The sequence below is a fragment of the Artemia sp. Qi Xiang Cuo genome, chromosome 10 (assembly GCF_049724085.1).
Source record: "Artemia sp. Qi Xiang Cuo chromosome 10, ASM4972408v1, whole genome shotgun sequence".
Lineage (NCBI taxonomy): Eukaryota > Metazoa > Arthropoda > Branchiopoda > Anostraca > Artemiidae > Artemia > Artemia sp. Qi Xiang Cuo.
This window is the reverse complement of record NC_142803.1, coordinates 45,611,626-45,625,062: the sequence shown is the minus strand read 5'-3', so window position 1 is coordinate 45,625,062 and position 13,437 is coordinate 45,611,626. Positions and strand designations below refer to the sequence as shown.

The window sequence follows — 13,437 nt, the reverse complement described above, 5'->3', positions numbered from 1 at the left end:
AATAAAAAAAAATTAATTTTAGATGAACTTGAAAAGAGAAAGTCGCAAGCGAGTAAAAGCAAAGATTTGCAGAAGGAAACAAAGATACGTTTACTGCTTAGCTTTTCTTTATTATATTCTTCAATTTTTAAATACTAAACTGGAGCCTCCATATTTTTTTTGTTAAGTTTTATTTCAAATAATTTGACTATTGGATTGATAGCATTTCCACTTTTCTTTGCTGAAAACTAAAATCCCTTATTAAGTACTGTAAGATTCACATAAAAAACAACTTTTAAAACATCATACAACTAATGAACAATAAACATCAGTAATAAAGAATTGAAGAAGGATCTCTCTTGTTTTTACTCTACTCAAGATTAAAAATTACAGGAAAATCTAAAGTAAAAAGCGAACACTGCAAATTACTAATAATTATAAAGAGTTCGATTTCGTAGAAGATAGCATAAGCATTGAGACAATGAACAATTCCTTGTAGCCCGACATCTACTTTGAGTAGTTTCTAGATTAGGCAGAATCTAGGTGGCAATATGTATCTAATGACATGAGGAATTTCACATTTATTTAGATGAATTAATAAACTCAAAAACAAAAAAAAACTTCGGTTTTATGTCTTGCTCTTTTCGTTTTTCAAGGAGGGGGATGGGGGCCTGTTTATTCAATTCAATGGAAGGAGGATCCTTCATCTCTTATGTTCTCGTATGCTTGTAGTACTTGAGGAGCTTGGTTTTCCAATTAAAATGAAATTCTAAGTCAATAATAATTATTTTTGGACCAAGCTACAGAAAAGTTTCACAACTTTATCTGAGTATTACATTCAAAGAAATTTAGACAGGTAAGTGGTTGCTATTTTACTAGTTAAAGACAAGTCTACTTACTCATTCCCTAATTCCAGAGACAAGACATAATTTAATTTCTGCTAATGTCTGTGTTTTATTTGCTTAGAGTTGTTTTCCTTCTTAACTATCATTCGCTCGAGACTAGTTTTTTGTGCCGTCCCTTCTTTAAATTTTGGCCAATCATAGCCGTTTGCTTAAAATATTAATTCTTTCTTTCTTAGTTTTTTTAAAGATAATTTTGGGGAGAAATGTACCTGGGCTAGGATAGGTAGATTCTAGGCAACAATGTGTATATAAGGATGAGGAATTTATTATCGTGTGCAGTTATGCATATACACATATTCTTGGGTTAGAATAGTATAGATGGTATATACTCAAACTTGTTTTTTTTTTTTGAACCGCTACTATAGCTTGTCTAGCTTAGATCCAACTAACAATAAATGTTCAGTCACAGCACAGTTGCATCTAAATGCCAACTTAGGCTAACCTACAGCCAACCAGCTTTGTAAGCTAACCTACAAAGCTGACCTGGGGCCTCAAAGGTCAACCAATTATCCTCAATGATTTTACTATCCATTAGTATTTTCGCCACGAAGCATCAAATACGGCATATTTTAGAGCGTTCTTTGCTCATGATCATCTGAAAGGGCTAAATTTGTTATGCATCTAGGGGTTTGACACGAAAATAATAACAAATAACAGATGGCCACTATCCATACCTGACTTCAGGAAAGATTTAGAGAAATCTAAGTCGTATCTGCTAAAATGAGAAATGACGCAACAAATAACAGGTAGTCATTAATGCAAGGCCGTCTCCAGGGGGGGGGGTTACCCGGTTTGAACCTCCCCGAAATTTTTGACCGAGTCGAAAATTAGTCTAAAAAATACATGTAAAGACAAAACCTTACCAGAAAAAAGATGCTGTAAAAAAAAAAAATCGGGAAAAAACCGGGTAACCCCCCCCCCCCGAACAAAAATCCTGGATACTTGCTTACATTAATGATACTCAGCTTTTGTAACACCCTCTTAAATAGAAATCAATTAGATGTATAAATGACATAAAGTTGAATGAATTAGTATTCTAGAAGTACTGAAAAAAAATACAGCTGATTTACTATAAAAAAAAAATACTTTGGAAACCCGAGAATTCTTCGAAATTACTCAAAAGTAGAATTAAAATCATTATTTCACAATAAACAAAGTTGAGACATAATTAAATAAATTAGCAATCAAACCCAAATTATTCATCAAATAAAATATTTTTTGTATTTTAGTAACTTAAAAACAAAATTGTCCCATTTACATTAGAACCCATGCTATCTTGAAATATGGCAAATAAAGAAAACCGTTAAAGATACAGGGAAAGATTAATCAAATATTGAACATGAAGTAATTTTGCGAGCAGAATAGAAAAACAAACATTAAACTGATAAATAAGATTACAAAAAGGGGCAAAATTAAGAGAAAAGGGGACAAACTAAAGGAGAAAAAAAGAGTGGCTTAATTTCACACTATTTCCGAAATATCAGAGTATTTTTACTCGGATCTATATCGGAATTATATTCAACCTCGCAATCTCTCAAAAACAATTCAATCTGCTTTGATGCCTAAATAAACGTATCGATTACCGTATAAAGAAATAACAATAGAACTGGACATACACGCCGCTTTTCAATATAAAAATACAGTATTCCGTCAATTCATTTCCCGAGCTGAGTCAGTTTCACTCAATTTATATAGCGTGTAAAAATCTGAGATGAACTCTCTCATTTTTTATATCCGTGCCCATGCCTTTCCAATTTCAAATAATTGCCAAAAACTAAGCCTATTAATTAGCCTATAGAAAGTCGGGTTTTCGCTTACACATGTACACTGTTCAAAAGCTCAAGAAAACAACAGGCTGCCCAGTCCTATTAAATTAAAAATACGAATAAGAAAATGTGAGAAGCTTCTTGAAAAGCATAAATAATAATGGACTGTACTACTTTTCCACTGAAAAATACCATCCACATAAACAAGTGCATCCTCCAAAAAAGAATAAAGCGAAATAAATACATTGGCGACCGAAACAAAGTCTTGAGACTTTTATAAAATGTGATAACTCCGTTCCGTTTCACAACACGAGAAGGGCTACACTACTCTTTGTTTATTCATCACATTATTTCTTTCTGTTCTAACGATATTAAATAATTTCTCTCACAGCTCATTTTAGGATTAGCTAAACGACAAAAATGTTTTAGCAATGATAAGATGAAATATAAAACTTCGAGCCGGACGATTGACTATCACTTAGGCACAGATACGCCATTACAGGCATATATTACTTTCCTGTCTTGTTGCTTGCTCTCCATAAAATCCCATTCTAAAAGAGAAAACAAATATAAGTCCAACAATAAAACAAAGCTTACTACGTACATCTATAAACAGGGGGAGGGAAAAACCTACTAGGGAAAATTTGAAACATTATGGCGAACAAATCATTTCACCACGTGTTAGCTTTCCGTAGAAGTGTTTCTATAAAAAAAAAAAAAAAAAAAAAAAAAAAAAAAAAAAAAAAAAAATACAAATTACGATGCGTATCTATAAACAGGGGGAGCGAGGAAAATGCTGGCAAAAACTTGAAGCATGGAAAATTCTAGCTTTCCACAGCATGTAATTCTAAAAAAAAAAAAAAAAAAAAAAAAAAAAAAAAAAAAAAAAAAATACAAGTCCAAAAATAAACAAAGTTTACTGCGCATATCTATAGACAAGGGGAGTGGGAGAATGTAGAAAAAAATTGCAATCTGAAAACCACATACATTTGAAAGAGAAAAAATTAAAATTTTCAGGCAAAAAAAAATTATGTTGTCATACACCTGCTATCCACGCAATCCCATTCTAAAAGACAAACAAATAATAATACAAAAACAAAAAAAAATCTTTATGTGGATATTTATGAACATTGAGGGTAAGAAAAAAAAATCGTGTGTGTTCTTGGCCACCAAGAAAAAATACATTTGACGTTTTTAAAAAAAAATCCACAAAATAGATTTTAAACGAGAGCATAAAAACTGAAAGATAAGTTTTTTTAAACTTAAAAAGAAACGCACCACAATCGATCCAAAACCACTAAACCACTTATAACAAAAACCACTCCAAAACCAAATCCACAAAACGTATTATATGTTGGGTTTGTGTATGACAAACCCAACATATAATACGCATGCTTAGTTTAAAGTGCTGAGATGTAAATCACAGTTTACAGTCAACCTGTCACATCACAGTCTACAGTCAACATGTCACTTGACTACTTTTATATCACACTAGCCAAGTCTTTGCTGTAGTTGTGCACACTTCTATGCAGGTATGAGATTATCGAGAAATAGGGGTTAACTTTACGTTTTTGCTTAACAGGTGCTCTAATCTGTAACAGGTTACGACTAACAGGTGTAGGGCTTCGGTCCCCTAAATTTTCTAAAAGTCATGGCGTAGTTTGAGCTTTACTGAAAACAAAAGGTATTTTAAACATTTCTTGAGTTTTAATTACAACTTTGAAAAATCAAAAATTGCTGAGAGTACCATGAATTAATATTATTACATATTAAACAATTGGTCTGGTTTTATTAGGTTTTTCCAGGCTTCTTGATTATCATGGTGATTTTTCTTATACATTTTGATTAACAAAATAACAGCGTTTAAGATACGTGTTGTTTTAATGAAACTCAAATGACACTCAAGAAAGTTAGAGGATTTGGTAGGGAGAGGATTAGAACCATTCTCATTTGTAAACCTTGATTACCCCTAAGATATTATTTTTTGTTGTTGTGTTGCTCTTGATGTTATTACAAACAAAAAACACACTGCTTGAAATTCAAATTCATTGCAGTAAAGGGCAAATGACGCTATAGATTTATGAAGTTTAGAAGGCGGTAGCCCTATTCCTGTTTGTGGTGATTTCTGGTCGTTTCACTTTTGACTGGATCATTCATTTTAGTTTCTATTGGTTTTAAGTTTCATATATTCATCTGTAGCAGCATTTTTTATCTTAAAGTTCGACAGAAAGCCAGGGGACATCTTCTTTGTCAATACTAAATATTCAACAGTGCTACTAATGATCAGATAATGCTTTGTCATGGCTATCCTTCTGCATTCCCTAGAAGTTTCAATTCAATATCCATAGCCATTCCTGATATATAATAGATATGCCCTTTTGTCAATCTAGATACACATAGAGTGTCTTTTGATTTAGTTGAACATCCCCATCAACACTTCCAGAAAGTTGCAACCTAATACTCAGAGCTATTACTCAGATATTACACGTACACCCTTTTGACAAACTAAATGCACATAATGTCTTTTGATTTCATTAAAAACTCCCTTCAACATTCCCCTAAAGTTTCAACCTAGTATTATTATCTGTTCCGGAGAAAGTGCACATTATTTTGTATCAAAAAAATCTAAGGGACCTATTTCAGATTTGTGAGACACAACCAAAAGCCAGGGGACACTTCCCTTGCCTATACCAAATATTTGACAGTGCTACTAATAATTGGATACTCCTTTGCCAGGGCTATCCTTCTGTATTCCCTGAAAGTTCAACTTAAAACCTATATTCGTTCCTGAGATATTGCACATACGCCCTTTTGACCACCTGGATGCACACAACGTCTTTTGGTTTAATTTAACACCTCTCTCAGCATTCCCTGAAATTTACAACATAATAACCTTAGTCATTACTGAGATATTGCAGATAGACCTTTTTGACAAATAAGATGCACACTGTGTCTTTTGATTTAATTCAACAACCCCTTCAAAATTCCTCGAAAGTTTCAACTTAATGCCATTATCTGTTCCTGAAGAATTGCACATTATATTGTATAAACAAATCTAAGCGACTTATTTCAGGTTTGTGGAGTCATAAAATGCTTTCGCAAGTACTGAAATACACACAGTAATAAAAACAACAACTAAAGCGGAAGAGGGGAAAAGGGAGGGGGGCCATATTTATAGGCTAGTAAAATTCTTCAAAACCCGTTAACGACAAAAGATTTTTACAAAACTTACCCTTTTCTATGTAGGCAACAATATCTTTGAAATTAAACTTGGAGCTATCTAGATTTCGTTTTTCTTTATAGTATGCCGAAACGTCTTTACACACTGATATTCCTTTCATATTTTCTACCTTTTCTTGTTCTTTCTTATTTCTTCCACTCAATGAGGATTTCCGAGGTTTATTAGTTTTCACAAATTTTTCTTTCAGTAGTTCCTCATTAATCTCAAAACCAAAAGTAAGTCCTTCATTCATCACAGGAAGGGTAGTAACATTTTCAATCACAAACATTGGAGGCATAGATCGTCTCTCATCGTCTGGTTTTGAATGTCTTCCTTTACGATGGCTTTCAGTTTTTTCAAGAGTCGGTACGCTCTGATTTGCCTGAAATAAGACTTTCATCACTTCTTTCTGTATTTCAGGCAATTTAACTGCAGACTGCAGTTGGCTTTCTAAACTCTTATCATCACCTAGAGGAGGAAAGTCGATTTCAATTGGTAGAATTGAAGTTTCAACTTGTTTTGATTCAATACTAGGTTTGAGTAGTTCAGGGGAAGCAAAATCAACAGATAGATCACTAGAGACTTCACCAGATGAGCCGAGCTTTGATTTAACCGAGATCATAACTGCTGAGCTAGTCTCCGATTTTGGACTAGATTTTGAGGACTTATCACCTTCTTCCCCTTTAAGTTTCCTTGTAATGTCTGCATATGATGCTTGTGGTGTTGACCCATTAGATGTTGACATTGGTTTTAAATCTATGCGAGATGTCGTACTGGAACAAGGCAAACTATGAATACTGTCTTTATCACTATCATAACCACTTGGAATACTTGATGATGATAATCGCCTTTCACCAGAACGCTTTCGAGGGTTTCGATACAGAAGCACTATGTCATCATTAGCGCAATGGGCAGGGCGACGTGCTTCATCAAAATGTATATTGGAGCGTCTATTCGGATTATTTTTCTCAGGTCGGCTTGGTGATTTTCGTTTCTTTCTAGATTTTTTCGTGACAGTTCGAAATTCACTCTCTTCGATGACAACCGGGACAAATTCTGTCTGAAACGCTGTATAATCCGTTTCGATGGGAGATTGATCACCCCCAGTGGGGGTCTTAAACTTATCAGAATCATTCGAAGTTGATTTACTAAGTTGACTATGTGGTGTGTCTGACATATCAGATTCATTTTCTTGCGCTTGAGTCTGCATATTCACATCACTTGATCGCCGAGCATCTTCTAAACTAGACGATCTGTGCAGTGTTTCATTACTCTTCACTATATAGACTGCACTATTTTCAGATTTAGCTCTTGATTTTTTCTTTGTCTCTTTCTGTTCACCATCACTCAAGCCATTATTATTTCCTGCATCACTTTTCTTCTTTCCCTTTCCATTTTTGACTCTTTCAATTTTCTTCGATGCGTTTACACCTTCAATAAAGTCCAAAAGGGATTCGACATCCATGTTACCTTTATAACCTTCCATAAACTCGGGCCTAATAACTTTTCCTGGGTCTGCCTAGAATTAAAATAAAACATAGAAAAATAATAAAAATATCGCTTTTCAAAACTGTCACCTCGATTACCTTTTTTTAGACAATTTTTATGGAGGCTTTCACAATGAAGCGGACCAAACCCAGAGAAATAAACTACACACTACTAACAATTGTAACCCCTTATTTTCATTTAAAATGATGTATAACAAGTAAACAATTGTAAGAACAATTTTATATGGCTGCCATTATCATTTAAAATCATAAATACAATTCCAAAAATGAAGGTTATCACGACCATGCGAGTGGAGATTTTTTTTTTTAGCTATTTCATTTTTGTCAGTGCATTTCTCAATTACAATGTTTATATAATTTATATGTTTACAAGATTACGTAGTACGTCATTTCTTTTTCCTTTCTCAGTCCCTTACATTTTTCCCGGTAATGGAGCTTTGCGGGGAACTATGCTGTAGCTTGTTTCATTATTATATATATATATTCATTATATGTTTCATTCATTATATATATATTTTGGAGTTAATAAATTCATTGATTGGTTCCAGAGCATACGGATAGAGCATCCACGGTTTGTCACTACCACTCTAACTAAGAGCCAGTGAACTTTTTCTACGAGGAGAAACAAGGCAAAAAAAAAAAAAAAAAAAAAAAAAAAAAAAAAAAAAATCTACATGCTTTACGAATAGAATACACAAGACAAATATATGAATATTTATATCACTTCTAAGACAGAGATGAGCATAAACATATAAATATGCATTTAATTGGACGATAATTTTCGTTGGCAAAGCGTTATTCCGAAAAAACAAAGCTTGAGCAGCACTAGTTTTGAATCAGTTAGTCAGTCAATTAATTGCCCTTTTTCATCTGCAGGAGACTATCAAATTCAGTTTAGTGGAAGATACGTATCTTAAAGAAGACATGCCAAAGTACCAGACATCTCTTAATTTTCGTTTTTTTGGTTTCTTCTATACTACAAATGTCAATTAGTAAATCGAACTTATCCCTGAACAGACATACTGAAAAGGGTTCCAACAGTATTATTGAATAAATATATTTTGTGCGTGAGGTGACCCCCCCCCCCAAAAAAAAATAACCTAGGCATAACCCTATAAAATCAAAGAAGAAAAAATAACTTGGGTACTTGACATATATAATCAACCAGAAAAAAAAAACACTAAAAAGAGAAAAAAGCGTTGATTTACAAGAGAGTAAAAACAAAAAGATAAAAACAAAAGCAATGAAAAACTAAAGGAATTTTGAAAACAAAAGTAAAATGAAGACAAAATGAAAGATAAAATTCTAATATACAACTGAGTTACCCCTGTCCAACCCAGATCGCAAACTTCTATTTAACAAACAGAAACAGAAAACGCTTTCCCCTCTTTAGATCGTTTCTACACAATTAAAGCATCCCATCTAGGCAAATCTCATTGAAAAAACAGAGAAGACACGAATGGTTAGATTTATTCAGTTCATGTCTGTACAGAGAAAACGTTTTCTTCTTTGATGAACAATTTTTGGTAATCGCATGGAATAGTATAAAGGTCAATAAGACTCTTTTCAAGAGTGAATTAGACTTCCACCCTTAAATTGCTGATTGACAAAAAATTGGGTTTCTTCAGCTTTTTATTTATTTTATTCTTCATCATTTGTGCTAAGCAAGGCTATACATCTAAGTAAATACGACTTGCTTGAAAATGGGCATCAGGAGACAAATTTTTGCTCAATGCAAAGTAAATTACAAGAACAAAAACTTCCACTACAGGGGGCAGTTCTGAATATATTCCGCTATAATCATTTTCAACTTTTTGCTTAACTAATTTTTGTCTGTTTATAGTTCCCATCTGTGCAAAGGGGGGAAAAGATAAACTAATAGTTCAATGGATACTAGAAACCTTTGGGCACGAGAATGGATCTATTCCAAATTTTTTAAACCTTCTATGAAAATCCTTTGATACGCTCCCACCTCCTACGCTTAGCTGTGTGACAATTTTCCAATTCTTCCAATAATTTTCCAATAATTACTGATGTTGACAAATAGTTGTACCCACAATGAAATGGTTATCTCACACTTTTTCTTAAAGTGATTTAGAAAACGTGAAGGAGGGATATTTTTCTTTATGCTGCATGAAGAAGTCCCTTTTGCATATAAAACAATTATTTTTACACATTTTCCCTATTCAGAAAACTCAAAGACAACAAAAAACCTTTGTACTGCTGTCAGAAAGTAAAAAATAAAAGACGACTATCTTTGAAAACAACGGGTCTACGACCAAAAGAACGAAAAAGAAGAACAATTGCACGAATATTTCGCCTCAAAACAATAATTTTCCCCGTTGAAAAAAAGGGAATCTAAACCGTGAAAACCTAAAAAAAAAAGATTAAATCTAGAATCAAAACAGATTAAAAAGAAAAGATCAAACTAAAACACACCATTGCAACTGCATGGACAAGCTACGCAAGTAGAATAGGCTACAAATGAATGGAATACTTCTATAACAGCATAAAAGCTACTGAGAACAGGCTTCAATTGCTGTTCATTTGGTGTAAAAGTTTCTCATTCAATTGTAATATATCCGTTTAATCTTTTCTTTTCTCAGAGCAATGTTTACTTGTTAAAGGATAAGAAGATACAAAAAAAAAAAAAAAAAAAAAAAAAAAAAAAAACCCGATACAGCAGCTAGGAAAGTGCCCCTAACTTTATGAACTTGGCCACTTTGTTCATCTGAAGATCTAATCTTCGATTCAGAAATACCGAATTCCAAAATTCTAAAATATAATTACGAGAAGCGATATTAATTAACAAGAAGCGTCGATCTATTCTGTACCAATCAGCATATTCACCAAGCATCAGCTCAACTTACGACGCTTCAAGCGCCGTACGAACGGATTTTCAAAAGGAACATTCACAATGAGAATTCACCAACATCCGGAGCTACCGCTAAATTGAGCCAATCAGAATTCTTCGTAAAATTTTTCAACCAATTAGAAAATCCTATGAAAAATCGATTTTCTCGAACTAGCGCTAACTATATCTCGGTATGAGTAAAATTTCATTGTGAGTGGGCTTGAACTCCTTCACGTCCTATTTCGTTAGTGCATTTAGCAAGTGACCATTATTTTTCGTTTTTGTTTTTGATTGTAAAATCAGGATAATCTAGTGTTTCTTTTTGAGTGCTACGACAGCCATTTAAATAAACGAATACGCACTATTCTCTCTTGACTTCAAATTTCTTCGTTCTTTAGTGGTTTAGATTCTTTCTTTCTCAACGCTGAGAATGCCTTGTTGCATACAGGCGATATGTTCGTGTGATAGTCTTAATCTTTTTGCTCTACTGGCCATAGATCTTTTGCAGATGGTTTAATTACAACTAATAACGATTGGCAAGACATTTGTATTAGAATAATATCCTCAATTTTATTGCTTTATAGCATTTTTCAGCCTTCTATTGAGCAATTTAGCCCTCATTCCATTTTAAATTGGGCATACAGAGTTTAGAGGATTAATTCCCAGAACTTCAAAGAGTTCTTATGTACAATCAAAATTCCCTTCCTTCTTTTCCAAGAACCTCAAAGAAAGTTTACTTTTCGTTCAAAATATTTGAAAATAAACCGAAAAGTAACACCGTAGTCTGGCCCGAAAGGTGAAAATTTCGATTAAAAGTTTACTTTTTTGAAAGGAACATGCTTTTTTGAAAGGATTACAAGACCAACCTAAAAATCTGGGGACAATTGACAGAGCGCCTTAAAATCAAGACCTTATTAAAACCTAAAACCTAAGATAAAGACCTAAAATTCAAGCTTTTTGAATAACGACTGTACTAACTAACGATTATACTATTTTGGAGAAGTTTCAAGCGGATCGCTTTCTCCCGGTGCGAAGGCACCCGGTGCAAAGTTTCGTATTACAAAAAAATAAAAATAAAAAATTAAATTGTTATCAAAATATATGTGAAAATGCAAAAATTTTCCTTTAAAAAAAGAAAAAAAGACGGTCATTTAGAACGGCTTTGTTAACATTGAAAGCGAATCATTTCTTTAAACCAGAAATGTAACCTACCTTAGTCCTTTTCTTCGACCGAGGTCCATTCTGTACCTGGCCAGACCCTTGAATAGCGTGTCTCACTCCTACTGTTTGAGCGTATGGCATATGATATTGTTCAGAAGTAGGTGGACTGATACTATTGTCCTCAATTTTCCGCTAAAAGAAATAAAACTTAAATGCACTTAATAAAGTTTGAATGTCGATTGAATAACGGTTGAATGGCTAGATAATGGTTGCATAATAACGGTTGAATGTCGCAATTATAGACCTGCCCAACAATTTTCACCCTATGTAGGAGAAGAGGGCCAGTTCCTCATTGCCACTTCCTAACGCTTAAATTAAAAAAATCCCTAAAAATAAGAGAAAACGAAGCACCGATGGCGAAATTCCATACTATTTGGAGAATTCTACCAACTTATGTTATTCATGCACAGTCTGAGATGCTTCATCGGTTGCTAAAGGGTTCTCAAACATTTGATTTCTTCACAAAGCAACGTTGAACCAAACCGCCATGGCTCCTATTTTTCTATTAGAATTATAACAGCGTTTCAAATCTACTGTTTAGTTATGGTCAGGCGTAAAGACGACGAGGCATTTTAATGCTTTAATAATATTGCAGGAGAGCGAAAATAAGAATTCTAAGATTTATAAACAGGATTTTTTTTCACAGAATTAAATAAGAAAAAACTATTAAGCTACAGCATGTATATTAATAATGTGTCTTCATTACAGAAAAGAGTATGTTTATTCTTTGCAATAGCTTAAAACTAACATAACCATATATATATATATATATATATATATATATATATATATATATATATATATATATATATATATATATATATATACTACTACTACTACTACTAACAACTAACCGCAGCACTAAGCCGCCTGAGGCCAACACAGCTACGCACGATCCTCCTCCACCCCAATCTATTCAAAGCCTCCCTTTTTACACCCGCCCAAGAAGATCCCATTTACTTTAAATCTTTCTTTATGACGTCCTCCCACCCAAGACGGGGACGACCGGCTTTCTGTTTAGCCCTAGATGGTTGGCCGAAAGGAACAATCTTCGGAAATCTGTGATCCTTCATCCGCACAATGTGCCCTAACTACTTCAACAATACTTTTATTATAGCCCTAAAGAGCGGTATTGAAGTACATTTTTGGCATAGCCTATTGTTTGATATGCGGTCAGTCAGCCGGGTACCCAGAACAATCCTTAAGCAATTTCTCTGGAAAACATCAAGCAAATCTTCATCCCCTTTTAGGAGCGCCCATGCTTCAGAGCCATATTTGACCACTGTCATCACTGTAGCTTCTAATATTCTAATCTTGGTTTGCAGACTTATCTTCATATTCTTCCACACTTTTTTTAACAGTGAAAAAACACCCTGAGCCTTGGCTATTCTATTTTTAACATCTTCACTGATCCCACCATCTTTACTAATAATACTACCAAGGTAAATTAAGCTGTCCAGCTGATCGATCTTATCATTACCCAAGGTCACTTTTTCATCTTCACTTATTCATAGCCTTAGTGAATTAGTCTTACTAACATTAATTTTAAAACCTATACTAGCACCCTGAACTCGCAAAACCTCTGAAACTTCGTTCATTTTACTCGCAGTTTCATCTGGGATACTTAAATCATCAGCATAATCTAAGTCCAGGAGACTTTTTCCTCCCCATTTCATTCAATTGTCTCCCATTGCCTTTCCTGTGCTCCTTAAGACAAAGTCCGTCAAAATAATCCATATAATGGGGGATAGAACACAACCCTGCTTAACTCCTGATTTAATACAAAACCAGCTGCTAACCTCATTTCCTACCTTAACCGCAGCCGTTTTAGTCTCGTACGTAACACTAATCACTTTAATGTATATGTCTGTTATACCGTACAAGTATAAAACCTTTGCTAAAGCTCCTCTATCAACAGAATTGAATGGTTGCTCATAATCTATAAAACTGAGGGTCAAAGGTGTTTGAAAATTCAGGCACATTT

At 33.8% G+C, this 13,437-nt stretch overlaps 1 protein-coding gene across 2 annotated transcripts in view; it reads right to left on the bottom strand.

Annotated features, from left to right (window-relative positions):
• Nucleotides 1–1,816: 1,816 nt before the first annotated feature.
• Nucleotides 1,817–13,437, bottom strand: part of LOC148947815 (uncharacterized) — a 73,189-nt gene continuing 61,568 nt past the window's right edge. For both annotated transcript variants that reach the window (XM_089096240.1, XM_089096241.1), the window contains exons 6-8: nt 11,445–11,585; nt 5,883–7,389; nt 1,817–3,201 (exon numbers count right to left, since the gene is read on the bottom strand). In XM_089096240.1, the coding sequence (XP_088952366.1) occupies nt 3,125–3,201; nt 5,883–7,389; nt 11,445–11,585 (1,725 nt within the window). In that variant the 3' untranslated portion in view covers nt 1,817–3,124. The remainder of the gene's footprint in view (nt 3,202–5,882; nt 7,390–11,444; nt 11,586–13,437) is intronic.